This window comes from Cataglyphis hispanica, chromosome 2, assembly GCF_021464435.1.
Source record: "Cataglyphis hispanica isolate Lineage 1 chromosome 2, ULB_Chis1_1.0, whole genome shotgun sequence".
Taxonomy (NCBI): domain Eukaryota; kingdom Metazoa; phylum Arthropoda; class Insecta; order Hymenoptera; family Formicidae; genus Cataglyphis; species Cataglyphis hispanica.
The window spans coordinates 9163326-9191065 of NC_065955.1; the positions used below are offsets into that span (position 1 = coordinate 9163326).

Sequence of the window (27740 nt, forward strand, 5' to 3'; positions counted from 1 at the left end):
TCGATCGCGTCACGCATTTTCTGTCCAAGGTAACTATTAACGTTACGTCGAAGTCTCGAGTTATATAACATGAATATATAAATGAAATATAATATTATCTCTTTTGCCTGCTGTAATGATTTGAAATACGATTATTCTCAGAAATATATCGGAATAGAAAAAAAAATGATCTCGTACAGAAACCACGGATTTGATATAATTTTTTTCTTCTCTCTTTCTCAAACATTCCTCTTCGCGTGCGAATACAGCAATTTTTCTAGTTTTTATTTCGAGAATCGCGGTTTGTTTGGCCGCGAAGAGACTGTCTTCAGCGTTTCATCATCTTTTTCTCTAGTCTTTCAAAATTATTTGCCGAAAAGGCAAAGAACGCAATTCGGGAAAAGCGAGGGATAGATGATAGACAGAGACGTCAGTGATAAGGAACCGCGACAAAGAGAAGAAAGGGAAAGAGGAGGACAGGATGTGAGAAGCGGGGACGTGGGCGCCTTTGCTGCTCGCCATTTACGCTCCTAATTTCTACTTGAAGAATCGCGATTTGTTTAGCCGCGGAGAGACTCTCTTCAGCTCTTCGATTATTTTTTTCTCTCAAAATTATTTGCCGAAAAAGCAGAACGGAACGATCATCTTGGGCAAAAGCGAGAGACAGATGGCGGGCGGAGAGGATTTTACGAGGATGTCAGTGATAAGGGACCGCGATGATCCGCGATTGAGAGAAGAAAGGGAGAGAGAATGAGAGAAGCGGGGGCGTGGGCGCCCCAAGGCCTTCTGCTCGCCATTTACGGCCCGGCACGTAGCCGGACACGAATGACTCGGGGAGGGAGGGGAGAGGGTAAGGGAAAGAACGGTGAGAAACCCCGCGATATAGAGAAGAAAGGACAAACGCGAGGAGGGGGTGGAAGGAGGGAGGGGTAGGAGGGAAAGGGGGTTGAGAAACGAGGGAGAGGGAAGGGGAAAGATGAAAGGGGGCAGAAAAGAAATGAATACCACAACCGTCAGGCCATTTTGGTCGCGTTGCAAACCGGAAAGACCACTCGAAATTCCGTCAGCGACAACGCGTCCGCGCTATCGGCGACGGAGGATGGGGGAGGGGTGGGAGGGGGTTCCGATCGCTTTTGCGCTCGGCTCGTTGACTCGGGCGCGAGGAGTTCGTCCGTTCGTTGATAACGCCAAGTTATGCCTGACAAGTTTCTCTTCAGTCTTCCGAGATTCCGAACTGTGCGACGAGAATGATTTTATCGCGCGTCAATTTTCTCGCGGAATAACGGAGCTTCCCCTGGCGCATGCTTGTTTAAAGAGAGAAAAGGAACGAAGGAATTTATTATTTTGTAATTTCGTACGATTATCGATGATTAAAATTTAATGGCATTTGCATTAGAATGCATTAGATGCGTCAATTCGCGCTGCAAGAGTTTGGTATTATCATATATCGGGATATGCAAAATTATACGAAGTATTATAGCATCTTGTAACACATGAACTAGCCACGCGAATGTAATTTATTCGCGACGATAGCTAGTTAAGATGTTTGTAACAGCGTATCCTGTACGTAGTGCGATTAATCTGACATAAATCGCTTTCACTTGTTAATTTGAAGATCAAAATCGTATGAAATCTTTCGTTTTCTAACTTATAATTGTAGCTTCGAATAAAACGATAACTCATATCTCAGATACATGTATAAAAAAATTTTCTATTTATTTCTATATCTTATTTTGTTCTCATAAATGTCAGTTACTTACTTTCTCAACCGCAAAATAAGCTCTATAAAAGAGATACGATCACTTCTCGCTCGATATCCAGAGTTAGTTAATTTACGTATCGCATCATATTAAAGGACAGTATAGATTCTATAGATTAATATAATCCGCACTCTCGCTGGCCATTTCCTACGCCACCAAGGCTCGTAAATTCTCTCCCAACGCAGCTCCACGTATCATCCAGGATACGCACGTGATCATCCTTGCATAACATATAATAATAACGATTATGCAGCGTGACTCGTCGTCCCCTTTAAAAAAGCGCTCCCGTTGACGGGGGGAGTTGCTACTCGAAACATTACGCAATAAAGTGCCAAATACCGTGAGAGAGACATATGCGTGATCGCTAGATCGCTGACTTTTTTTTCTCTCCCATCGCAATTTGTCGCCACTTTCGAATCCCACGAGAAGTCCCGCAAAGCGACGACTTTCACAATCCGCTATCACGGAGCGAAACACGATTCGCGCGACACTTCGTGTGCGTTCCACCGCGCGATTTTCCCGCATGCATTCGCGTCACGGTGTACAAGAGTGCGTGTAATACGTGCGTGCAAGCTCGACGCACGTCGGAATTTCGTTTGCTTTTCCCGTAATGTCGATTATCTGTTACCTTAGCCGCCTGTCTACTTGACGCCTTGATGCAAGTTACGTCATTGCTTCGGGCTTAAAGCCCGAATCACGCAATGACCTTTCACTTTTCACGCATGGTATCCTTGGACCAGTTGTGAAAGTGATTCGAACTTTGTCCGGTGGAGGGAAAATAAGAAAAAAATATAGCAATCTTCAGAGATCTCTCGCATTTTTAACGTGCATTGCAAATTGCAGCATTATGCGACTTTAATGACAGATTTCATGACGTCCTATATTTTTCCTTTCGCAATTGTCGTTATCTGTCACAACTTAATTTCCATGGAAATAGATCGACATCAAATTAAAAGAGATAATTTTATTTTCATACAATTTTTATCAGGATTACAAGGTATAAAAATATCTCGAAAATTAGGGATTTTTTTTTTGAGTGATTTGGATAGACACTCTGTATTAAAAAAAAGAAAGAAAGAAGCGGGATAATTTTCAATTTTTTAGTAAAAGTGCAGATGCGGATATTATTTTTAAAGAATGGAATACAAAAATCATATTAGAATTTTGAATCCGAAAGCGACGAAATCTTTAAATTTTTTATATTCGATGCAAGGTCTGCGTTTTTTCGTCTAAATTGACGTGCCGAAATCGGCCGGGCAGTTTGGCGCGATGTCCGGAGCAAATCCTCTTTGGGAGAGAAGGGTAATGGACCGGTTGGTCCTCTCCCTGGCCATCTCCGAATATGGCAACGATGCACCATCGGTGCATCCTGGCAATTCAGGCACGACGCGTATAATTTCAAAGATGCCCGAAGTATTCCAAGAGTCGCTTGGAAATCGTTATCACGCGTACATTGCATGCTCGCGCAAATTGCGATTCACCGTAAATCTGGTCTAATCTGCTTGCATCTGTACGGATATGGAGATAAATTATTTGATAAGTGCGGAATTTTTACTTACCTGATCGCGCGGCGTGTTTATGTTACAGTCGCAGTGATATTATCCTTAATCCGTGTAAAGTAGATGGATGCTAATTGCTGCTTTGGCAAACCACGCTTTGAGAATAAATAGCGGAAAATTCTAGAGAAATTTATACCGCGGGCATCGCGGTAATACTACGCGAATGTAACGAATCGGCCATGATAATTTACTCATAATTCTAAATTGCAAGCTGAAATGAGAAAGATACAATCTTATTTTATGACTTTCTCTCGTTGTAAAAATGAAAACGTTTTCTATTTATTAAGCATAACAATGTGAGTAATTTAATAATTGAGAAAATTATGACAGATTTAAAAAGAAAAGCTTGAAGAAATGAAGCGCTGGTTTAAACACAAATTAATAAGCGAACAAAATGGATAAGAATTTTCTTTTCCCCTTTTAAAAATAGTAAAAATATAGAAATTATGAAGCATTAATTATAAAAAGTGAATAAACGATAGTGTCCAATATTAGCGTCAAAAATTTTATATTGCAAATATCAAGAGAAAAAATGATTAATATGATTTAGAGTATATGTCATAATTTTCACTGCCGCAAAATAAACAATCCTTAAAGTTTCAAGATAATGTATCTTTATTTCTTTACGCTATCTTCGTTTAAATAGAACGAAGATAAATACAGCAAAATCGATATCGTATCGATCGGTGGCAGTGTGTCCGTATCAACAAATAAATTGACGATCGATAGTTACGCAGACGTAGAATATACGATGACTAGATAATATTACGTTCTTGCATTTAATCGCGCATTGAATCGAATACAAGAATCCTTCAAAGTTGAAATCAAACTTTCCAACAAAAGAAATCGTCACAATGGACCCAATATCGCTCGAATATCGCGACCACACAATAACCTTTATTAATCTTTATTTCCCCTTTCCAGCGTTTTCTTATCTAGCACTTATACGAAACACAGTTAACACAATCAAAGTGTTAAAACAATTGCTTTGCGAGGCAATATTATACGCAGCATTTATTTAGCATTCCGGACGCTCTTGCAGGGATCCGAGTATATCGTCACACGGGATTTACTTTGCTCTCCCTTCCGAGAAATATCATTACATTATAATAAAGAAAAAGAGATAGGACTAGTTGGTGTATCTAAGAATTCATAAAGAGAGCTTATTTTTATTCCTCTACGGAGGAGCTCTCATTTATTAATCTCTAATTCTTAGACAGTTTCTTTGAGATCATTCTTTAACAGAGGTACAAAATTTTACCTATGCAAAAATAAAATAATCCCGTCTGACAATACTTTCAATATCCACTCCTTCTCTTGGCGAGAGCGATACGAAGACATAAAGATCTCCGAACTCGATCGGCGCGACGTATATATATATATATCTACGTCGTCATTTTTCAAAGTGTCTTTTAACGAGCATATATATCGCTATCTCCGGGGATAACGCGCACAGCAGAATAGTTTTTTATTTTTTTATTATTATTTTTTTTTGGTCCTTTCCGTCGCTCCATCGCATCTCTGATTGCCGCGTCTCTGTCTTTTCGTTCGCGACTGAAATCCGCCCGAGAGCGACCAGGGGGATCGAAACCGGTATAATTTCGACGAGTTCAGTTCCTCGTGTTACAAGACGCGGCGAAATGCGCCGTAACACGACGTGGTCGTGTCGCGTTTTTCATTTCGTTCGCAGATGGAAGGGGGAGTATGAGATATCGAGTATGGGAAATACGGGAGAAACCGCCGCGGCGTGTGTGATTTTCGCTCCTTTCAGAAATTGTATAAAAAAAACTTTTCGGATGACACAAGTGTGGTTTCGTTACGGTTCATGTTCACACCATTGGAATGCGCGTATTATCTTAATAAACCGTGACGCATGTATGTATGTATGTATAATGAGACACGAGTGTGCATAACACGTAAAACTAAACTAAGACTCAATTTCAAGGAGTCGACAAAAATATATACACACAAAAATGCTGTATCTCATATCCCTGCTTGTCTCTCCTCTAAACGTTAGAGATCATTTTTGCGCCATGCCGGGAAATCTGAGCTCGCCGAAACTATTACTTGTCGAATATTTAATAGCCGAGAGAGTGACTCGGCACGTTGTCACCGCGAATCATCATCCTCGTGTATACACGAGGATAATGAAGGGGTTGAGAATAAAAGGGGGGTGGGAATAAGGGAGAGGAAGGAGACGGCATCTCCGTTCGTCCGGCGCTATCGCTGTCGCATCGCTTCGAGTTCGATGAGCAACAGCTGGCGGAAAGGATAGGCGCGAGACATCTTCGCGAGACCGGATCCACCGCCGCGGATCCTCGAGCAAGGTCCGTCCATCCGTCGTCCTTTCAAGTTCCGGTTGCGATCGCGCGCCTTGCATCTCCCTCGGATGCGTCGAGAATCGCGCGATGCGGACGATCGAGGAGGACGGGATCGCGACGACGACGACGACGACGACGGCGAATCGAGCGTGCCGACCCTCCGAGGCAACCTGCAACAATAATCGTCCTACTCATGGTATGCTAAAGCGAATGCGTAGATTGCATCGGACATGCTCAATTGATCTATGGACGCATCGCGCGTCGGGACACGCGTCTCTTTCTCTTTCTCTCTCTTTGAATCGTTTAGTTATGACAAGTGATATCGCGAGCCTGTACTTGACGCGTATCGTTCTTTTACCAAGCGGGTTGTGCAAATCGTTTGAGACTTGCTTGCGCATTGTTAAGTAATGATTTTAAGATAGCCGATGATTTTAAGATGGAATTACCTCTAATGGAATTTATACATCGATCTTAAGCGATGCAGAAAATGTTGATTTAAAAAAAAAGAACATTCTATTTTTTTCACATTTGAAATTATACCTTTACGCATTGAAATAAATATCTTACTCTTATTTAATATATAAGTCCGATTTCTCTAGAGATCCAGAGCCACGCAATTATAGAGAAGATCATGTTTTTATCGCATTTCTGCAAAATATCATACATCACATACGATACATTTCTATATTTCTTGCGTAAAATTAACATTTCTTTGCGAGACCGGATATACATATATGACGCGTACATCGCGTATATCACGTCACAACATTGCGATTTGATATCAGTTTAATCGAAGTGAATCCGCTTAATGTGTCGACGATACGCGCGCATATAGCACGTAGGCGATCGGCGATACGCGACGAAACGAGATTCTTCGCTTAGGAATTCAATACGTTTCTGAATGCCAGTGTCATAAAGAGCAAGTTATTCAACGGACACCCACGCGCGAACGCGCGGGCGAAAGAGAACAAGGGAAGACGCTCTCACCTCGATCAGGCTTCTTGTAGCTCGCCCTTCACTCCCGGTACGCCATGCTGATGCCTCGAGGCGAGTTTGTTCGCCAAATCGTGCATCACATCTCTGTATATCACGGTGTCCAAATTCTCGCCTAGCATGTAGAGGAGAAACCAATCGCCTACCTTGCTGCGACGCACTATCGTCTCCACAGCGTCCCTCCGTACCAAACGAAATCTCATTCGCAACAGGTAGACCCTCGTGCGCGGCGAAAATATTATTATGATCTGCGACAAATATGATTATATTGGAGATAAAGAAGGAAACTCTTAAATGATAAAATTTTATAAATTGAAGAATGTAATTAAAGAATTGAGAATACAAAAATAAAAAATTATTAATCAGTAATTATCAATTATATTTATAAATTGAAGAATATAAAGAATTGAGAATATAGAAATAAATGTATTTTATTATTTTTTTAAGTGGTAAAAAATGTTTATATATTATTTAAGGGAATATATGTTTGAATTCTCGAAAAATGAGTACATTTTCGAGATATTGTTGCAACGCAACGACTTGATAAAAACTTTTTATTTTTTTTTACAATATTAATACCATATTATTAAGTAGTTAAATAAAAATTTTCAGTGTAAAAAAATCTGCAAATATTCGCATAATTTAAAAAAAAAAAAAAAAATTTAAAGCTGAAGATTTTTATTTAAGGACTTAATAATATTGAATTAATATTATAAAAAAAAAAAAAACTTTATCAAGTCGTTGCGCTGCAAAAAATCTAGGAAAATGTACTCATTTTTCAAAGGTTCAAACAGATATGCTCCCTTAAAAAAATACGCTGTTTCCTTAATTGTCCTCCTAAAAATCCTCCATTAAATATGACATATACGAGCAATTGTATCTCTTTTACCACACCATGGATATATTATTCACAAAATAATAGAATCTTTAGAAGAGTCATACTAACCCTGTACAAAACTGTAAAGAAACTGAGCACGCCGAGGAAAAGGAACCAGAACCAGAGAAAAACATAGATCTTCTCGTTGACGACGTTTAGAGGCAGTATACAAACGGCGTCGTGCCTCTCGACCTCCCCGCTGACGCCGTACTTGTAGAAAGTGCATTTGGTCATACGTGGAAAGACGTAAATCATCGGGTCCACTCGGTCTTCTTGATCGGATTCGAGGAATTTGAGTACGTCGATGCCGAAGGTCAAGAAGGCGCCGTCGAAGAAGCGATTCATCAGAAACATCTGACCTGCGACAATGTGCTCGTTGCTTTACAATTTTACGTCATCACTTGTGCCTCTTTTTCCGGAAGCGCAAATTTGATGTAAAACACACAACTATCTATGATATACAAAAATTTGCATTAAAATAATCGAATGCTTTTTCTCTACATACAGCTTAAAGGGAAAAATTTCTTATCTATTTCAGATTTCTGAGAAAAATCTCATTAAAAATCCCATTACCGTTATGCATGTAAATAATTTTATCTCCAATATCTTTTTACTGTGTCGTGGATAAAATATATGGCGATGCTTTTATGTCAACGTTACTTGAATGAAATTTATTTTATTAATATTATTGAAAGAAATATTAAATTTTAATAAATAAAGCTTACTGATCTCGAAATTCAGGATAATTTAATTATTTAAAAATATTTCTTTCTCAAAAACTGTATATAGATTCATATAATTTCAAATTTAATTTGTATACATTTTCGTAACTTGTATATTTTATCGATCCGCACATGTGAACAATCATACATTCATATTCATCGTCGATTATAGTCTTATCGCTGTTTGATCCGAGAACATAATAGACTTCGCATAAAATTGACGAGCCCATCACATGGTCAATCGGGCGGTCAAGCTTGCAAACAGTTGGCCAGCTGTATCGCTGCCAACATTTACCGTGAATCAGATTCATTCATTCGCTGCTCATTACACGGGTGCTTGTCTTTTTCTCCATGCGTATACATGTCTATGTTTGTGAATCTAATGCAAATAAACTATGTAGAATAGAGCTCATGTTCATTGAACTTTGCTGTCTTTTTTTGATGTGTCTATTAAATGATTACATCATTCTATTAACTATCGATTGACGCACGGATCGATGGCCAATCAATATCGTTCCAATATTCTTGTGAACCAATAGAAAAATCGATAAATTCATGCATCTCTAAATTATGTGTCGTGATCTAATATATTTTATTAAATAATATTGAATAAGATTCAATAGAGCAAGATGATAAATTTGTGATATATTTAAGTGCTTTGGTCGTCTCCATGGAAATTTAGTTTCTTTGTCGCTTTCAGATAATGATGTAATTGCTAAATAAGATTTGAAGCTTAAATAGATAAATATTGCTTAAAAATTAATATAAATATTTCTTGAATTTTAATTTCAGTTTGTATATTATAGTTTGAAAACATACAGAACAAATTATTTTATATACCTATTTAAATATAATACTTATACAAAAGATTCAAAAATTATTTATAATTTTTTATTAATGTAACTTACATAACATATGATTTATTATACTTTAGTAAAAAATATTTAAAATTTATTTATTCATACCCACATGTATATAATATACTTATAAAAGATTTTCTTATATGACATGTTTCTCAGAATCCTTATAAACATAAATAATGACTTCTTCTCTTTAAACTGTATATATTATAGAGTATTAGAATTTTTATCTCTACATTTATTAAAAAACTCAACATATATTTAACTATTTTAATCGCGATGCATATTAAGTATCGTCCTTGAAATCGTCATAATAGAAGAAAAAATATACAATATTGTTTTAAAACTTTAATTTGAAATATTTTAACATATAGACAAAAAATAACAAATTGATCCCAGCTGCATACATATATATCGTATATATCTGTTTTCAATAGCGAAACGACGAAATATTTTAAACATATTTTTCGAATATTTATTGATCGTAAACGAAGGATGCGCGACAAAAAAAAAAAACAAAAAATACTTGCTGCCTAATGGACTCGCGAAATCCGGAATTCGTTCGAGTTACGACATCGCGACCAGACTTATGTTGTCGATGACGAGAAACGCAAACATTGACGGAGGACACACGGCGAACCGAAAAAGAAAAGAGAAGAGCAAACTACTCACCGATGACGTTCAGCAGCGCGAGGACCTCGCATAGGTAGTACCTGTAAGCCCACCAATTGTGAAAGCGTAGGTTCTCCCAAAGGTAGTCGAGCAGCATCTTCTTCTTTTGCTTTTTCTCCACCTCGGAGCATAGCCCGATATCGAGATCCATCATAAGGGCATGAATCTTACCACCCTCCCATCCCTTCCAGAGCCAACGCGGTGTGTAAAAGAGGATCGCCTGCGAGCAAAGTGCGAGTGAATAAACACCGACGAGTCGACCAATAGTTGATATATTACAAAAGAGAGAGAGAGAGAGAGAGAGAGAGAGAGAGAGAGAGGAAGAGAGTTCTGGGGGAGGCAGATCTACTTATATATACTACATAATCAATGAAAGAGTACGTAAAAAGTTATCATTATTATGTCTCGTGTCGATAATTGCTAATTAAAAAATGTTTGAAAAAAAAAAGAAAATTCCTCCTAATTTATGCTTTTAATAAAAAAAAAAAAAAATGATAGCTACCCACCTCCTTTCAAAAGACGGAAAATATTACTGTTTATCAAGATTATTTGTTATATGAAATTGCGTAGTCGATGCCATTACTCATGGCTTAATTGCAGTTGAACGAATTAAAAACAAGATTTAATTTGTGATTATTTTAATTACTACGATAACTTCATTTTGCTGGATTTTTTCTAGACATTATTATCTTGATATTATTGGATTATATGACTGTTTGCGAGAGATAAAAATTAAATTCTATTTCATCAAGTTTTTATTATAATATAATAATTATTATATTTTACTACCACAATCTCTTTTCTTATTTATTATTATTTCAAGATATATATAGAAACCGCGGGAAAGAAGAAGAGAGATATTGATAGTCATGCTAAAAAGGATAATACAAATTAATTAAAATCGAAACAATCTTATCTCGTATTAGAATTTCCGAAACGATGTCAATGCACTTATCGAGATTATGACGTGGGGCTAAACCCTTTCTCACGGTATATAAAGCTCTCTCTGGCTTATCGCCAGGAACCGCGGGTCGTGCTTGCCGTAGTACGCGATCGAATATAGATACATGCGCGCGTTGCCTCTTACGACGTCTTGGCGACTGTTCAGAAAATTCTGACTAAATTACAATTTATGGAAGGTGACATAGGCTCGGGATTCTGATTGTTAATGAAACTGGACGATGTACGTGCTTAAACTATGTCAGAGCTTTAATAGGGTTTCCGAAATACACGCTTTATCGCCGTGAATTACATTGTTTCTGAGAAACAACATAATGTTTCAACTTGGAGACACAAATGTATACATGACGATGTAATTTTATTCTGGGGAATACGACAATTTATTTTTAAATATCATATATATATATATAATGATATAATTTTTCGTTATATTAAGGCAAAAATTTTAAATTCCGTCTTTTATATTTAATGCATCAAGAATTCAATGATTCAATAAGATTTTTTAACGAAATTTTATTACATGAAATATCTAGAAAAATTAATATTTTATTAGACTATTTTAAGCAATTCTTTCGTTGATTTTTGAAATCATATATATATAAAAGATGTGTGCGTGTGAATATGTGTGTGCGCGCACTCGACAACGATTATTTCCAGAAGGTAATTATACGTGAAAAAAAATTATGGCTACTAAAAAGTGCCAGGGGATTGCAAACCACGGATAAAATAAAAATGCAATAAAGATACGACATAATTCGTTAAGTAATTTCAACGTACGTAGTTTATACAGAAGAGCGACAGGAGTGGGTATTCAGAATGGGTGGTCTGACCTCGCTCTTGACAAGATTACGAAGAAACGTAAAACAAACGCGCATGTCAAACCGATTGTACGACGATTCACAGCTTTTAGCATTATCGCGAGGCAACGCCTGCGTGTAAAAGAGAAAAGGAAAATGTGTGACCGAAAATAGATTTGTTTTTCTCCTCGTCTTTCTTCCCTCGAACCAACCAGAATCGAATACGGCACATTCGCTATCCTGTTAAAAGGACATTTGTATTTTGCTGTCAATATCTATTCAAGTTCACAAATTTGCAAAAGTTTCTTCAGATATGTAAATAGATTTAAATATATTGAGATTTAAATATAATATAATGAGACAAAAGAGATAGAGAGATAGGAGATAAGAAAAAGAGAGACAGATGTGATATCTACTCTTTAAAATAATATGTATATATATATATATGTATATATATATATATATATATATATATATATAAGAAAATAATATTAAAGTCTATTAAATTCTAAAAGTTTATTAAATCTTTAAAAACTACTAAATCAAGCCAACGCGGTGTATAAAAGAGGATCGCCTACGAGCAAAGTGCGAGTGAATAAACACCGACGAGTCGACCAATAGTTGATAAATATTACAAAAAAAAGAGAGAGAGAGAGAGAAAGAGAGTTCTGGGGGAGGCAGATCTACTTATATATACTACATAATCAATGAAAGAGTACGTAAACGAGTTATCATTATTATGTCTTGTGTCGATAATTGCTAATTAAAAAATGTTTGAAAAAAAAAGAAAATTCCTCCTAATTTATGAACTTTTAATAAAAAAAAAACATTTAAAAAATTTGAATTTTCACAAAATTATACATTATGTTTATTCGTAGAAAAACAAGCAATATTAAATCCAAATTTGAATATAAAATATATTCAAATTTTTAAAATGTTTTTTTTTTATTAAAAGTTCATAAATTAGGAGGAATTTTCTTTTTTTTTCAAACATTTTTTAATTAGCAATTATCGACACAAGACATAATAATGATGACTCGTTTACGTACTCTTTCATTGATTATAATTCTTGTTTTTTAATATTGAAATATAATTCTTGTTTTTTAATATAGTCTTGCAAAATAAAATAGTAAAGTTTATTAAGGCCTATCTTTCAAAGTCGTCTTTTACAACTGTTGAAAGCTTAACACATACATAGCTCGACTATTCAGTCGCTATAACTCATAATAATAATAAGACAAAACTGAAGAAATTTATGAGATATGTGGCAATTCAGCGCAACCGCTTACTATAATTATATTATATGCAACGTGAGTAATATTCATTTCTGAGAAGAAAGAATCGCATACATGCTTCTCGCCACATGATTCTCGGCCGATGCGTAGCGGCCCATATGTCACGTTAGCCCCGAGTAAATTTAGCTAAACAAGGCGAAAGAGTTACAAGCCTCCGAGGAAAGGAGGACGAAGTGAACAAAGAAGTGTTATAGCTACTTTTAACGCGTTTAAAAATAAACGCGTAATGTGTGTAAGGCAATTAATTTTTCTTTCGATGCTGCGAAATATAAATACTTTCTGTTTCCCCTCAAATATAATTTGAGGATTTTGCGTTGGATATGTTCATCTAATAGTGCGAAAAAAATGGTCTATTTGAAAAAATTATAAAAAGTTTCTTCACATGCATTTTTTAAAGCTAATATTCTCGTAGAATTCTTAGATCATTGATATGTATAGAATGGGCCTAAACGTTCTGGTCAGACTTTTAAATTTTATAGGAAATTTAATAGGAAATTCTGGACAAAAAGTTTCCAATCGAAAAAATTCTCCCTTAAAAAGTTAACGCCTAAAAATCTCTGAAATCACGGTTATTGTATATATTTTTATAAATATAGTAAGTTGTAGAGAATTGAATTACCTTTCCAATGAGATTAAAATGATTGTAATACGTCCTATACGATTTTGAGATAACCAGTTTCAAATGTACAAAAATTTGTTTTTTCAATACTATAGAGCTTTTAAAAAATATTCTTCATTTTAAATTCTCTACTGTGCTATTTTAGTTTAAAAAAAAAAGAATTATTTTATTTTTTTATGAAAGAAAAAGATTTTATTTTTATTGATTTTTTCCAAGTTTCCTATAAAATTTCAAAATCTTATATAAAGTCTAATCTAATTAAAAAATAATTCTCTGCGTCTTATATATATTTTCAATTTCATTAAACTTTATAATCTCTCTTTAATAAAGATAACCGTATCATAAATTTAGGTATTAGCAATATTATAGACGTTTTGTGTGTGTCAAGCTCTCCGTATCTAGAAAGTATATCCGGATGCGTGGTAATCAATCGCAAAATAAAAGGCGGATGCGCGATTAATCAAAGAACGAGAGAGTTGTACGAGCCTCGGACGCATAAATAGAGGACTCGAGGGAAAGAGCGATATTGTACGTGCGCGAAGACGAGTAATACTTGAGGTATGGGAGGCGGAGGTACGATCGAAGAGATAGCATCGAAGGTACGTACGCATTTTAAAGGCAGAAATATATCTGTAACCTGTATTTATGAATTGACGTTATGAACAAGGATTATCAATCACGGTTAAACGAATACACGCATTCGCCGCCGACCGTATATTGCTCTTGTATTGAGTCTGCACTCGCAATTTCTCGACTATCTTAATTTAAATACAAACGCGAAGGATCGTGTCGAGCATTTCTCTTAATTTTAAGTAATTTTATCATTTTTTTATGAGCGCTTCAACTTGAATATTAATTAATATCGAAAATGATATTTTACACATAAATATAAACAAAGAATAATATTCTTCAAGAAAATTGAATTATCCAACAATATTCCTTAATCCAATCGTTGATTATAACGATAAATAAAATGTCATGTATAAAAAGAAAATAATATGAAAACACAGATAATAGAATATTGCGAAAAAATCAATAAAAGAAAAAAAAAAGAGAGAAAGAGACAGACGGGCTGTCGTGTCTTACTTGCAGTAGCAAGAAGAAGATAACCCACTGATAGTATTTGTGCTGCTTAACCAGCGGGTGGGGCGCATGGCCGTGCACCCCGTCGCCTTTGCTGTTGGACACTCCGGGATAAGGCACGGCCTGTCCCATGCTCAAGTTGAACGCGCGCACCATGCTATACGTGGTATGAAGCCAACAGAAGGTCTCCAGCACGGTCTTGTCCACGGAGCCGCTCGCTTCGCAATGAATCGGCGAGCCGGAGAGACTCTTGCAGGCGAGGGTGAGACACCCGGCGAGAAGCACCGCCACCGTGGCGCGATAATGAAGCCGGAATATCATCGAGTCCTCGGCGATTCTGTGTACCTTGAAGAGCGATCGAATCGAGCCAAATAGATCGATCATTTTAAGCATCAGTGGCATATTCGACGATCGGGTGGCGGGAGATCCGGAGGATGGGCTCTTTGAATCAATTCGAGATGATATTCCTTTTCGCGATCCTCGCTCTTTGGTTCTTCCACCGTCGAGAGGAAAATGAATTTGCTTTTAAATTTTTTCGCGTATATTTTCTGGATACTTAAAAGATATGTGAATGGAAAAATCTCTCTCTCTCTCTCTCTCTCTCTCTCTCTTTTGTACAGATTTATCCGACTCTTGGCAAGACAAAGTTAATTATAGTACTTGCGAACTGATTCATCGGATCCGCACTTTCGTTTCATTTTACTATTAAGCTAAAACTAGATCGTGATTATTGTTTTAGCTAAATTGCCGGAAATGAATAACGAATGAATCGTTGTAAGAGTACAATTACCGTCGTAAAAGTGGACCACCCGTGTAGTTCATTTCGTGCCCTGCGTGCGAGTTTTGAGATTGTGGCGAAGACAAAAGTATACATTGTATATGAATTTGATAAGCACATAAACCGACATAAAAATCACACGATATTGTTGATCGATTTTTCGTTGGCTTGCTTCTCTCCCTTCGATTATCTCTTTTCGAGATGTTTTCTCATTCTTTTTTTCTTTCTTTTTTTTCTTTTGTGATCTGTTCTTTTGTGATTCTCTTTGATCAGATAATATTATATCTTCTTTGAAGAGTTTTAAGGATCGTTTATTTGTAAAGTACATTGATTTACTCTTTTCTCTGCAGTTTTATCGTACAATTGTATCGACGAAACAAAAATTGATACAATCATCTCCGCGGCTTTCATTCTAAAAAATGCTTTATGGAGCGCAAACAGATGGTCCTTTACAAACACAATATACATCATACAAAGATATACTTGAAATAAACACTATTTATTTATTATTTTCTTTAATATCTTTAAAACTTACTATTTATATTTCTCACATACACTCACATACATCCGACTGATCGTTTTTGACTTTTTACTTTGTCACATAAAATAATGTATAACCTTATTGACTTATTTTAAATATGAAATAATATTGTAAGAATTTGAAAACTTTTGACAAAATGTAGACGCTTATGAAGAAAAAAATTAAAGACGATAAATGAAGTCGGGAAAGAAACACGCACGTGAGGCTCGGATACAAGCTGTCAGAAGACTGACCGGACTTGAGAGGCATCCCTTGACCTCGATACTAAACATATAACTTATATTATCTTGCAAGTGCCTGCATCGAGTCGGGTTAGCATGGTCAGCCAAAGACTGATTGATAGAACATTAAAGCCTATTATGTATTCAAGTGTATCTATTATCCGTGATCTAATCTATATGGTACGTACAAATGGCACGTGCACATTTCCGGTATATAGCAATAAATAACTTCATTTTCTTTTAAAGTTTGCAGCAGGCTAATAGATTCAATATCACGTAAGAAGATTTGGTAAGATTGAAAGTGCGTAATAAAATAATGGCTTAACGTAACGCGATAATATCATAACGACGACGATTTGCAAAATCAAAGAGTAAATCCTGATGCGTTATATTAGTGCTTACCTTGACGTAAATATTTTTTTTATATAATAAATCGTAGATCGTAAAATATTCGAGACACACTGTAAACTTTATGTACGCATCATTAAATCTCCGCGATAACGTGTTGAAGAGGAGAAGTCTATTTTTATCCCTGAAATCCAAGAGAGAAGAGTTTCAAGTGAGATAATAAACGGCTATAATTTATTCCCTAAAATTCTTTTACTCTCCCTCATTACGTTACGTAACGCGGTTACATCGTCGGATAAGCGAGGGCAACGGGAGGATCCTTGTAAAGCTCATCGCTCTAATTGCATCGCGGACGGGAAGGCGGTTCGACGATCGCTAGCATCGAAAATATATACTTAATAGCGCGTGTTACGACCGCACGTTATTCCGGAGCTACGAAATTAAGCGCGCCATTATCGTGTGTAAAAACACACTTCGATCAACGAAATGTGCACTTCGAAATCTCGCTTGTCATCGTCCGACTCGAACGCCAGAAAAATAGAAAGTAATAAAAAGACGACGAAATCGAAATGAGATATACATTCGTGTTGTAATTAAAAACCGGAATGCCTTTTCGTCGAAACTCCTTTAGCGCGAGCGTTCCAAAATAATTCTCGCCATTAACGAAATTGTCTAGTCAAGGAATCTGGAAGAATTTGATTGTTTTTTTTTTCTATTATGTATTTTTTTATTATGTATATTTTTTTATGTATATTTTTTTATTTATTGCAATTTATTTTATTTAATATTTTAATTTCTTTTTCCGATTTTATATTTTTTTATAATTCATATAATTTATAAAACTCACGCACAAAAACTCTCTCTTTCTCTCTCTCTCTCTCTCTCTCTCTCTCTCTTTCTATTTCTTCTTTAACATAAATGGAAGCTTGGTTACTGAAGAATTGAAATGATTAATGTTACGCGAACGAGAAAGTGCGGTAAAGAAATGTATACGAAATATACACAAGCTGTGAACGAAAATCATTGTCCGACAGCGAAATTAGCTCAACGATAATTATAGAAGTGCCCGTGGGGATATATCGGAGAAAGGGGAGTACACATCAGTGAAAAAAAAAAGCGGCGACTATTCCCTGTTAAACTATACAGTTTGCTTTGAGACGCCGGGTGAAAAAACACACGGTAAACGCAAAGGGAGACGAGGAAATAGAAAGAGAATCTTCGTTATACGAGAGAATTTACGTTTTTGTAAGCTGTCGTCGGACTGAGTTTATTTTGAGACATCAATATGAGTAGCATGAAAGAAAACGCGAGAGAGAACACAAGGAAAAATACTATGGATCGCTATTTCAGGTGCGCGCCACACCATTAATCCGTTTCGTCCGAGCTTTGCCTATAACGTGTTCTCGCCTTCATCGTCGATCGAAATCATCGGTAAGTGTTGAACGCTCGATTTGACGTTAAAAAAAATATTTATGATTTATGCGCAATGATATATTATCGCGGCGATATCGAAACACATTTTCTCAGTAATTTCCGCGTTCTACAGAATGTTTCTAAATATGTGCGAAAAATTATGGGATGATTTTTTAGATAATTGCTTGAGGAAAAGTTTATATACACCAATATATCCCAAACGACTTAGTTTTCCAGATACAGAGTGTTGAAAAATTTTAAAAATATTGAGTTGAGGCAGTCCCATTGTGCCTCGCTCCTCGGTCCATAAATTTTTTGAATTTTTTTTTACGGTCATTTTAAACTCTTTGTTTATATGCGATTAAAAATATTAAAGATTTAAGGAATCGCATAATTGCATCGTGCGAGACAATTTAATACACCCGGCATTTTTGAATGTATGTTCGTCAATCAAAAAGAAGGAGAATAGATTCGCGTATCATGACTGGAAATAGTCATTCCCAACAGTTTCTACAATCTTATTTATGTCAAAATATATTCTTGGAGATCTTATTTTTTTAATTTTTTGAAAAAAAAAACATCTTATAATTCGAAATCTATGCCGTTTAGGATATTAGTGTATACGAACTTTTCTTCAAGAAATTAACCCCCCAAAAGAAAACGTCCCGAATTTTTTTGCTCGTGCCTACAAACACTCTGCATACGTCGTCATCGTCGCAGTAAAGCTCATTAGCTTTAGTAGGTAACGCCTGTCGTATGGTTTAGTTCTCTAAGAAGGGGGTAAAAAGGGTGAAGGCAGTGCGTCTTTGATCGAACGCTGTCAAGGCGACATCACGAACGACCCTCACAATGACTAAGTTTAATGTATTGTTATACTTAAGGCTTCTTTCTTGGCAATGGACTGGACGGTAAGCTGTTGCAAATAACATTGCAGGTCGCTCGAGCTGAGCGAAATGATTGACGAACGAGTAGGAAACGCTTATGAGTGCAGCGCTAAAAGCACCACCGGGTGCCATTTTATGGCCCCGTATGCGAACCGCACATTTGACGTTAAACGTGGGTGCTTGATGTTTGGCTCGTCTAATCGACAGACGTGTATTCAAGAAAGGAACGAGCTTAGACAGTTCAGACAGTTATATTTAATATTTTTTTATAATAAAAGATAAACATGTATATATAAATTTTCGTTAAATATAATATATTCCGTCCTATGTGTGTAAGAGCAGCCATCCTTTTTTAATATTATATAAAATAGATCATGTGTTAAAAGGCAATCGAAAAATAAGATATTTTTTAATATGTGAAATTTTTATTTAAAAAAAATAGAAAAAAAAATGTTTTTAGACAATTATAATCTCTTAATCGCGTTCAGTCAACAGTTTGTCGTTATCATTAAACTATAAGAAAATTATCGGAAATTTAAAATATCGACAGCATCGTATATTTTTATTCTTGGTTGCTTTCTCTCAAGATTGCAATTTTCTCAAATTCACGCGTCAAATAGATATAGCTTGTAGATGAATTCAAGCTAGATACGCCGAGCAGATCGTGAACGCTGAAGAAAGAAAATAAAGTGTTACCTGGAGGAACAACATGAAACAGACCCACTGGTAGTATCTGTACTCCTTCCTCTCGCTTTCGGGATACGATTTGGAATTGTCGATGCCGGGAAAAGGCACTTCCGAGCCTTCCTTCTTTCGATACGCCGCGGTTATAGTGTACGTGCTGTGGATCCAGCAATAAGTGTTCAAGACGTCCTCCGGCAGATCCTTGCTGTGTATGCAATCGATGGGATTGCCGACGTACTGGCGGGTGGTGACGATGAGGGAGAAGGCTATCAGCAGGATCACGGTGAGACTGTAATGCAGGCGAAAAACGGCGCTGTCGGTATGAATATGCGAGATTTTTATAAGGCTCTTGAGGCTGCGAAATATGTCGAGCATCTTGGTATCGAACGATACCAAGAAGAGATCAGGCTACGCCGAGCAACGGCGATCTGCCAGTATAACGTCTCCAGGACTGCGAGTCCCTCTACATCACGCTCTCCTACACCTTCCACCGTTTCCGGTCTTCAAATTGCTCAACCGGGTTGAAACTTCAGTCTCCCCTCCACTTTCTTCACTCTCGTCCGCAGCACTCGAATCCAAAATTCGAAAGCAAGAATCGCGAAAACGCGCAACGGATGTTCGCTAAAAGTCGCTAAATGCACACATTTCTCAACACAAATCCCCCGAAAAAAATTTATTTCACTATATCACTTGTTCCATTTTCTCTGATCGTCGTTCTCGCGATCGTCTTTGATTTACGAGAAAAATATTTTTTTCATTAACGAAAAAGAAGATATATATTTTATATGCATTGCTTCGGTGATCACTCTTTGATATATTATTAGCTATATATTTCGTAAATCCTTTGGTCGATCGAAAACTGTACGAATCACTATTACCTAATTTATCTGCTACTTCACGTCTCATCGTTATCATAACAAATACTGTCTTTCTAAGCTGTCACTATTGTTCATCTTTGGCATTTAATTCTTTGAAAACGTTAGCTTCACACTTTCACAGGAAGAAACGTGGTACAATCGTCCTCCGCGAGACTTTCTCTTCTTTCTTCGCCTTTATTCCATCGTATCTTTGTCTTCTTTGAAGTAAATTGGTCGCACGAACAATCCCTCGATCGCCGAATCATGCGTGATCGGATGCGGGACCCTTCGAATAATCCGTCGTATTTTATGGCAATAGTCCTCCCGCGCATTCTTCTCTTATTCTTATCACACATTCGTATCGTAATTTCTAATGTCGACTGTTCGGGAATATTCAACATTTAACATCATCGTCCTCGATGACACGAGTAAATTTGTCGATCTCGTATATTATCGCGAGCTGTCGATTCGAGGAATAGACCGAACGAAATGTGAGCTCTTAAAATACCTTATCTCACGATCTCCCTTTGATATTCTAAAGAGAAGCACAAGAGTGTCGAATTTACGATTGCGCTGCATTTCAAATATATAAAATTATAGAATATTGCGTGCGCAATCGCAGAAAAATTACGCGCCATGAAATATTGACAAGGGTCCTTCGCGGTTTACCGAAATTTCACCGCGATATTCTCGGAGAGTGTGTGCATGAAAGACAGAGAAGAAAAATCTTTACGATACGCCTCGGGATTTCGCATGTTTCTTCTTATGTTTAATGTCGCGATAAAGTCGCCGCAAATTCCTCACCGTTCTCTTTCCTTTACTCTTATGTTTGAGAGTGCGAAGAAAAGGGAGCGCAAAAATGATTAGTAATATCCGACGCAGTCATCGTCCGATTCGTAAGCGCCGGACTTTTTGAAGCAGTGAGAGAAGCATCTTGGATAGCATCTTGGAAAATTTCGGAGAAAGCGCACGAAAATATCCGCTTCTAACTCATCGCGTTCATATGCGTCTTCACTCTGACCGGAAATCTAAGTAAATCAGTCATTACGAAAAGAGCGTGTGCGTCATGAAAGGCAGAACCGCTCCGTATTAAAAAAAGAGAGATGTATTATTTATTTATTAAAAAATATTACTACACATAAAATATACAATGTCGATATTCTCAATATAGTTCTACGTATTTTCAAATATAACACACTCTGCTCTATGAAAATTAGAATCTTCTTGATTAATTTGTAAAAAAAAAAATCGATTCGTATTCTTTCCGCGTTGTACGAGTGATTCAATTAGATTTGATCGGATTTTTCTCAGCCGCGAGAGAAAATGATTATCAAATTATCCGTTCAGCAAGTAAAAGCGGATTGATTTTATTTGACAAATTTATAGACAAAGTTTTCGTATATACGCGTTATTTTCACGCTGATTTGTTTCTGATTAATTCAAGTACGAGCCGATTACATTAAATTATTGTTCTCTTACAAATCCAAATGCTCGCTCGTAAAGCGACGAAATTGTCGCGTACGCTCCTCGAGGCGACGCTAAACTCGGAAACTGTATATGCTGTAGACGGAATTTAAGTAATTTCCTTGGCAAAAAAAAGAGATAGATATATGTATATCGTCACATGCTTTCAACGCCTGCAGAGGAGGCTCTTTGTTCGATGTTAGGAAAGTATAAGGGTTTTCCTCGACTCGGTAAAATTGTGTTTCATTGGGTCTGTGCCAAGATAGGATGCGCTCGCTGTAACCATTTTAGAGTTGAAACATTTTTGGGAAATAAAAACATTTTACACTTGTTTCCGCGCTTGCTCGCGTGGACGTTTTATCGATGTTTTAACGGGACGACGGTGTGTGGAATAGAAATGAGAAACGTTGAAACGTGCCAAAATTATCAAATGGTTCAAAACATCGAGAAACGATCTATGCTACATTAAGAAAACTTTTCAAAGGCCAATGTATATTCTGAACATTCCTCGCGATGAGTTTATTCATGTCATTGGCACATGTCATTGATGTACATTTGTTCAAGAAAAATGCAGAGAAATAAAAAAAATAGATGACATATCTATTAATATCTGTCAAAATAATATTTTAAAAAAAGTACTGTATCTATGAAGCCAATTGTGTATCTATCACTCTATTATTCATTATTCTCGATACGTGAATACGTACCTGTGTGTGAATCAATTTAAAAAGATTCTCTAAATAATTTTAATCAACAATTATATCCACATATTAATTTATTAGAAACAGATAGATAAGAATAGAAAAATCCGATAGCAAAGCAATATATTTTCCTCATTTCTGACGATTCTGACTATCAATTTCCTGCTAATCTCGCGCGGCGATGGCTAAGCGCAGATAAGACGTTAAATCCTGAACATTAGCGTCGTCTCCAAAGCGGACATCCGGCAGTCCCGCCTTTCTTATTTCATTTCGCGTAGATGAGCATCGGACGCGCGCGGCGCGTAAATACGCGAACGTCGGCAGAAACTTTTTCCAGATGCGGCTGAGCGATAGGGAGTATCGCGCGGATGATAAGTGAGACAAGTGGTACCGGCGGATACACAACGAGCACGAGGATTGCGAAGTCTCGAGCGAAATGTGCTCGAGGGGGCCCTTGCTTTATTTATAACCGACTCCTTGCGTGAGCGCGAGCGCGAGCGCCCGCGCGAGGGGTCTCGTAATGTTTTTCTCGTCTTCTCCTCTCCTCTGTCTCCCCCGAATCCCATTAATGCCACGAGCCGGCGGGCTCGAAAAGCGAAACGATCGAAAACTCCGCGGCAATTAACGCACCACCGGCCACTTCAAAGGCCATATCAGTGCCTCGATTAACTCCAGCCACTCGTGCATCGCGTTACAAAACGGGCGCGGCCGTCCCAAAAATGAACTCGGGCTAAACACAAGAAAATTAGGAGACCTGTGTAATTCTCTCTGTTTGAGGCGTGCGCGCTATTCTATTTTAGCGTTTATCGCATGCGACTGCACTTTGCTACTACATGCGAAATCGCCCGGCGGCGGCGGCGGCGGCGAAGAAGCGAGTGTAAGCTCGGAAATACCTGAGGGCAAAATGAAGAAAAAGAGAGAGAGAGAGAGAGAGAGAGAGAGAGAGAGAGAGAAGAGAGAGAGAGAGAGCGAGAAAGAAGTGCACTCACGCACGGGGAAAATTTTACAATATACAAATTACGTGAAAAATGCATTCCCTTTTACAATATTTATTGTCGCCGATTATTTCGATCGAAAAAAAATCGCAATTTTTAAGATTGAATATTATTGAATTGAAATTTACAATTTTTAAACTGCTTCTATTTAAAGAGATAAAACATTGGTATTCTTAAGCTCGATGCGTATCGGGAAAAAAATGCAAAATTATAATATGATTTTACACGATTTATAAATGGATGTTAATTGCTAGGCGAAAGTTTTCAGAAGAGTTTGCTGCGCGAAAATTTCGTCTTTCACATGTGACATTTATATATATTTCTGTTAAAAAAAAAAAAAATATCTTCTCGAATATTTCTAATGAATTCGATTGCAAGTGAGTGGGACGTATGTGCGGGTATCCCTGCAGTGCAAATCTTAGTACCTTCTGCATCTTCTTGTCCCTTCAAGCTCATCCAGAATGTTTATCATCCGCGTTTTTTATAATGGAATTAAGTACGGATACTATGCCGCGTTCCGGCTTTTTTAGCCTTTAAGATGCCATTGCAGGCATACCTTGGCAAGTACCGTTGGTAATCGTGCAAAGTCCTTCGGATCTTATGCCGGCATTATTCGCCAGATTTTATCCGTCGCGATATTCAAAGAAGCTTTCGCAGAAAATCTAAGATATAATCCATGAAAGGCACTCAATACAAAAATAATATATTGCAAAGAGAATATTAATGAATACATAACTAAAATATTATTTTGATTTTTATATTGATATTAATGAATGTATTATTATTAAAATAATTTGATAAAATAGCAAGGAAATAAAATAGCGTGCATTATATTATATATATATATATATATATATATATATATATATATATATATATAATTTAATATTATTAGTTATATATAATTTTATTTTTATAGAGGTAAATATATAAAAATTTGTATACAACATAAAATTGATTAAATAGAATAAATATAACCGTGAGAATAAAAATAAAGAAGATGAAATTAAATTAAAATAATATCATATTCAAGTTTTAAAGAGCTAATTGTGAAATGTATATAATAAAAATATGTATAATAAAATTTAAAAAATTTTGTTAAAGCTATTCAATTGATAATTAAATTAAATTGTTATAAATTTATATAGGAAGAAATCAAAGCATTTCAATTTTTTTTCTTGCAAGAATTAATAATTATACGTGATATTAGTCTAAAAACTGATTTGACTAAATCAGTAACGAAAATATCTAAAGCTTAATGTGATGACTCCAAGATACTGTCTGAGGTACTTGAAAATTCTTACTACTCTTGAGCTGCATAACTCATGCTAGATTACATATGTTGTAACGGCACTTTGGAATATTTATTAATGAAGAAAGGAGAAGAGAGCAACGGAGGTGATACATCACCGTTAATAGAGATGATACTCAAACAATCGCGAGGGGACTGATATAGAGAGAACGTTCACGATCTCGTAATCGGGGGAATTATGAATTAACTGGCACTTGTAGTAAACGTATTATGGTTTAAATAAAGCTTAGACGACGTTAATTCGATTAAGAGATTAGATCGCCATCGTCCGGGTCCGTCGTCACGTGCTTGCTCTTTACCGCGTGCGAATCAAAATGTCTACAATTACAAATGGAGTTCATGACATATTTAGCATCATGGAAATTAACACGAAGATTGAGATCAACGTTTCAAAGACGGGAATAAAATCGTGCTTTATCCGCGTATTTTGTTCCACGTTCCCTCTTTCATTTTGACGTAACGCACTCTTTTCATTATCGAAATATGTCAAATATAATATTGACAGAGAGACATAGTGAGAAGAAGCGGAAGCAAATAAATTTCTTTTTTATTGTACAGGACGAATTAAATAAACAATTGCTGTAAATATTGTTTCGCGCGCGACCGATTGCAGAAAGAGGATGATCACTACCGATTAAAAACACAAACGCACTTTAAATCGAATATAATTTAACGAACTACGAGAATCGAAAATTCGACTGAGAGCTTGACGTCCGCGCGCTGCAGAGGACCGCGGTGGACTCTTTATTCTTCCTTGTTCTATCATTCATATGGAGATGACTTCTCCTTATTCTTCGAAAATTTCGGTAGACACAATGCTCGTACACCATCGGGGTGCAACAACATGGAAATAAATTACAAATTCAGATAGCAAAGGCGTAGCGAAAGTATGTTCGTACCTAAAGCCAATACAATGCATTTATGCTTCGATGCTTTTTATGTAAAACAAGTTTTTTTCTGAGACTAGTAATCTTAGAAACACATATATTATTATTTTATATTTTTTTCTTTCTTTCTCTGTCTCTCTTTTTTTCATGATAAATGATTATGTTATTCTGATAAAAATATTTATTTAATATATATTTTCTAAAACATAAGTTCAAAAATACGCTTTATGTCTGAATGGATTATAAATTGTATTAATCTCAATTTTTCTGAAGCTTTTACTGTTGCAAGTTGACTTTCTTTTTCCAAAATTAATTTTTTTAATCTGTTTATTTAAATATTGAAAAAATACAAAATATTTATACTAATATCCCATCAATGCTTCCAGATATAAGAATTATACATACATTTATCAAAGTTGATGAACTTAATTTGTAAAATTTTAAATATATTGGCAAAATTTTAGATGTATTAAATATCACGTGAATAATTTGCGTTTCTATTAAATAAATAAAAATAAAAATATAATATTCGTCTTCTCTATTGCCTCGCTTCGCTACGCCTCTGTCAAATAGCAAAAACAAACAGCGGCATGTCTCTATCTCTAGAAATTCGCGTTCGTCTTCTTCTGCGCTTTTCAATCGTCATAAAAGAGCGAGGTTTACTCGATACATCATAAACTCTGCTAAACAATCGCGCGCGAAAATAGAAAAAGTGAACACTTTCACGCGCGCGCTTTCTCTTTCAAATTATTTCTCCACGATTTCTTACAAAGGGAGACCGATAATCCAAACACAGGAATCACCGAACAGAAGAGAGTCGAGGCCTTTTGACCGATACTCCAAACATATACGAACCCAAGCGTGATGAGACCACGCTTGTCGAGTCACTCTCTCGCCACGCGCGTTCACGAGCAATGCATCATCACGAACAAGAGTCGTCCGAAAATATCCGAGGCAGTAAAACCGCCAGCAAAATTAAATATAATTTATAGTTTATGATTTTTCATGTAAAAAAAGAATGCGCATTTTTTCCACCATGTAAATGAAGAAAATGCTCTTCATGCCGATCACATATGCTTTCTTATAAATGTAGATAGATAGCGATCATTTTCGCATATTTACAGCATCGAAATTATATTAATTTGAATAATAAAATTTTTTTTTTTTAAGCATTAATTACACATTTCTATATACAACAAAATGTCGTGTCCAGTGTGACATAAACTGGTGTGACAGTTTCATCCTAAACTTAAATTATTATTCACTGTACCCGCGATATGGCGCGATGTGACATTAGCATTTATCATTTACGTTAAATATGCTGCTGTATAAAACTCCCGATAATCTGGCGCGAATGAAATTTATCTCGATATATATCCGCAATTATTCATAAAATTTCTCTCATAAAATTGTCAGTGACATACGATAGAAGGGGGACCTACGTTCTCCAGTGACAATCAAAATCGACAAAAAAAGGAGACAGAGAGAGAGAGAGAGAGAGAGAGAGAGAGAGAGAGAGCAAGAGAGCTCTCGGAGAGATCGATCGATGCCTGTCACATTCGTCGATCCTATCCCGCGTCGAGACGGTGATCTTAGCCTGGCAACTTCCGCTTCCGGAGGTGCTTCGCGGCGCGTCGCGACGCCGCGGACGAGCGTGCCGTACGACAACAACCATCCGACATTCCGGATCCGTCCGATCCCCGGATGAGAGGTCAATCGCGGATGATCGCGACGCACGCGGCCACGAGCTGGGGGACCGGAAGCGACGGGCGACGGTCCGAGACCAGTCGCGGAGAAGAATCGCGTCGACGGCCTGGCACGCTTGGCGCGACCGCGGCGGCGGCAGCGGCGGCGTCGTCGTCGTCGGCGTCCTGTCGTCGTCCACGCTCTCGATTCCGTCGCACGTCGCGTACGCACATCTCCAACGACAACGACTTCCGCGCGCACACGCTCGACATCCGCGCGGACGGACTCGCACGCACTGGCCTCGCTCCCGTCGCTCGTAGCCGGGGCATGGCACCTCCGGCTTGGCAGCCGGAGACGAGGAGTCGGCCCGCTCCAGGAATAGAAACGCCGAACCGAGCGCCGAGCGTCGTCTCGTCGGAGAGAGAGACTCGCCGCCGCCGCTGCCGCGTACGTCGCGTGTATCCATAAGGTA

At 37.0% G+C, this 27740-nt stretch overlaps 1 protein-coding gene and 1 long non-coding RNA gene across 9 annotated transcripts in view; one reads left to right on the plus strand and one right to left on the minus strand.

The window, feature by feature from the left end:
* Positions 1-27740, plus strand: part of LOC126855923 (uncharacterized) — a 126977-nt gene that overhangs the window by 63990 nt on the left and 35247 nt on the right. The gene's annotated exons all lie outside the window — the stretch shown is intronic.
* Positions 3896-27666, minus strand: LOC126855791 (innexin shaking-B). Of its 7 annotated transcripts, none has more exons than XM_050603762.1 (6): positions 27025-27666; positions 19379-20758; positions 9744-9963; positions 7559-7843; positions 6607-6860; positions 3896-5789 (listed from the first exon to the last, which is right to left on the minus strand). In XM_050603762.1, the coding sequence occupies exons 2-6, from the start codon at positions 19739-19741 to the stop codon at positions 5421-5423; spliced, it is 1491 nt and encodes a 496-aa protein (XP_050459719.1). In that variant the 5' UTR covers positions 19742-20758; positions 27025-27666; the 3' UTR covers positions 3896-5420. The 7 variants fall into 7 exon arrangements, with proteins under 7 accessions (XP_050459719.1, XP_050459710.1, XP_050459729.1 ...); XM_050603753.1 differs by having other exon boundaries at positions 27007-27666; XM_050603772.1 differs by lacking the exon at positions 27025-27666 and adding an exon at positions 23809-23926.

Bases quoted from the DNA above. Each gene is read 5' to 3' on its own strand.
- LOC126855791 (XM_050603745.1), bottom strand. From the start codon at position 14,899: ATGCCACTGATGCTTAAAATGATCGATCTATTTGGCTCGATTCGATCG. The intron at 6,861-7,558 runs GTTAGTATGACT...TATTTGTCGCAG, and splicing joins TCTTTACAGTTTTGTACAGG to ATCATAATAATATTTTCGCC. The intron at 5,790-6,606 runs GTGAGAGCGTCT...TTATTGTTGCAG, and splicing joins CTACAAGAAGCCTGATCGAG to GTTGCCTCGGAGGGTCGGCA.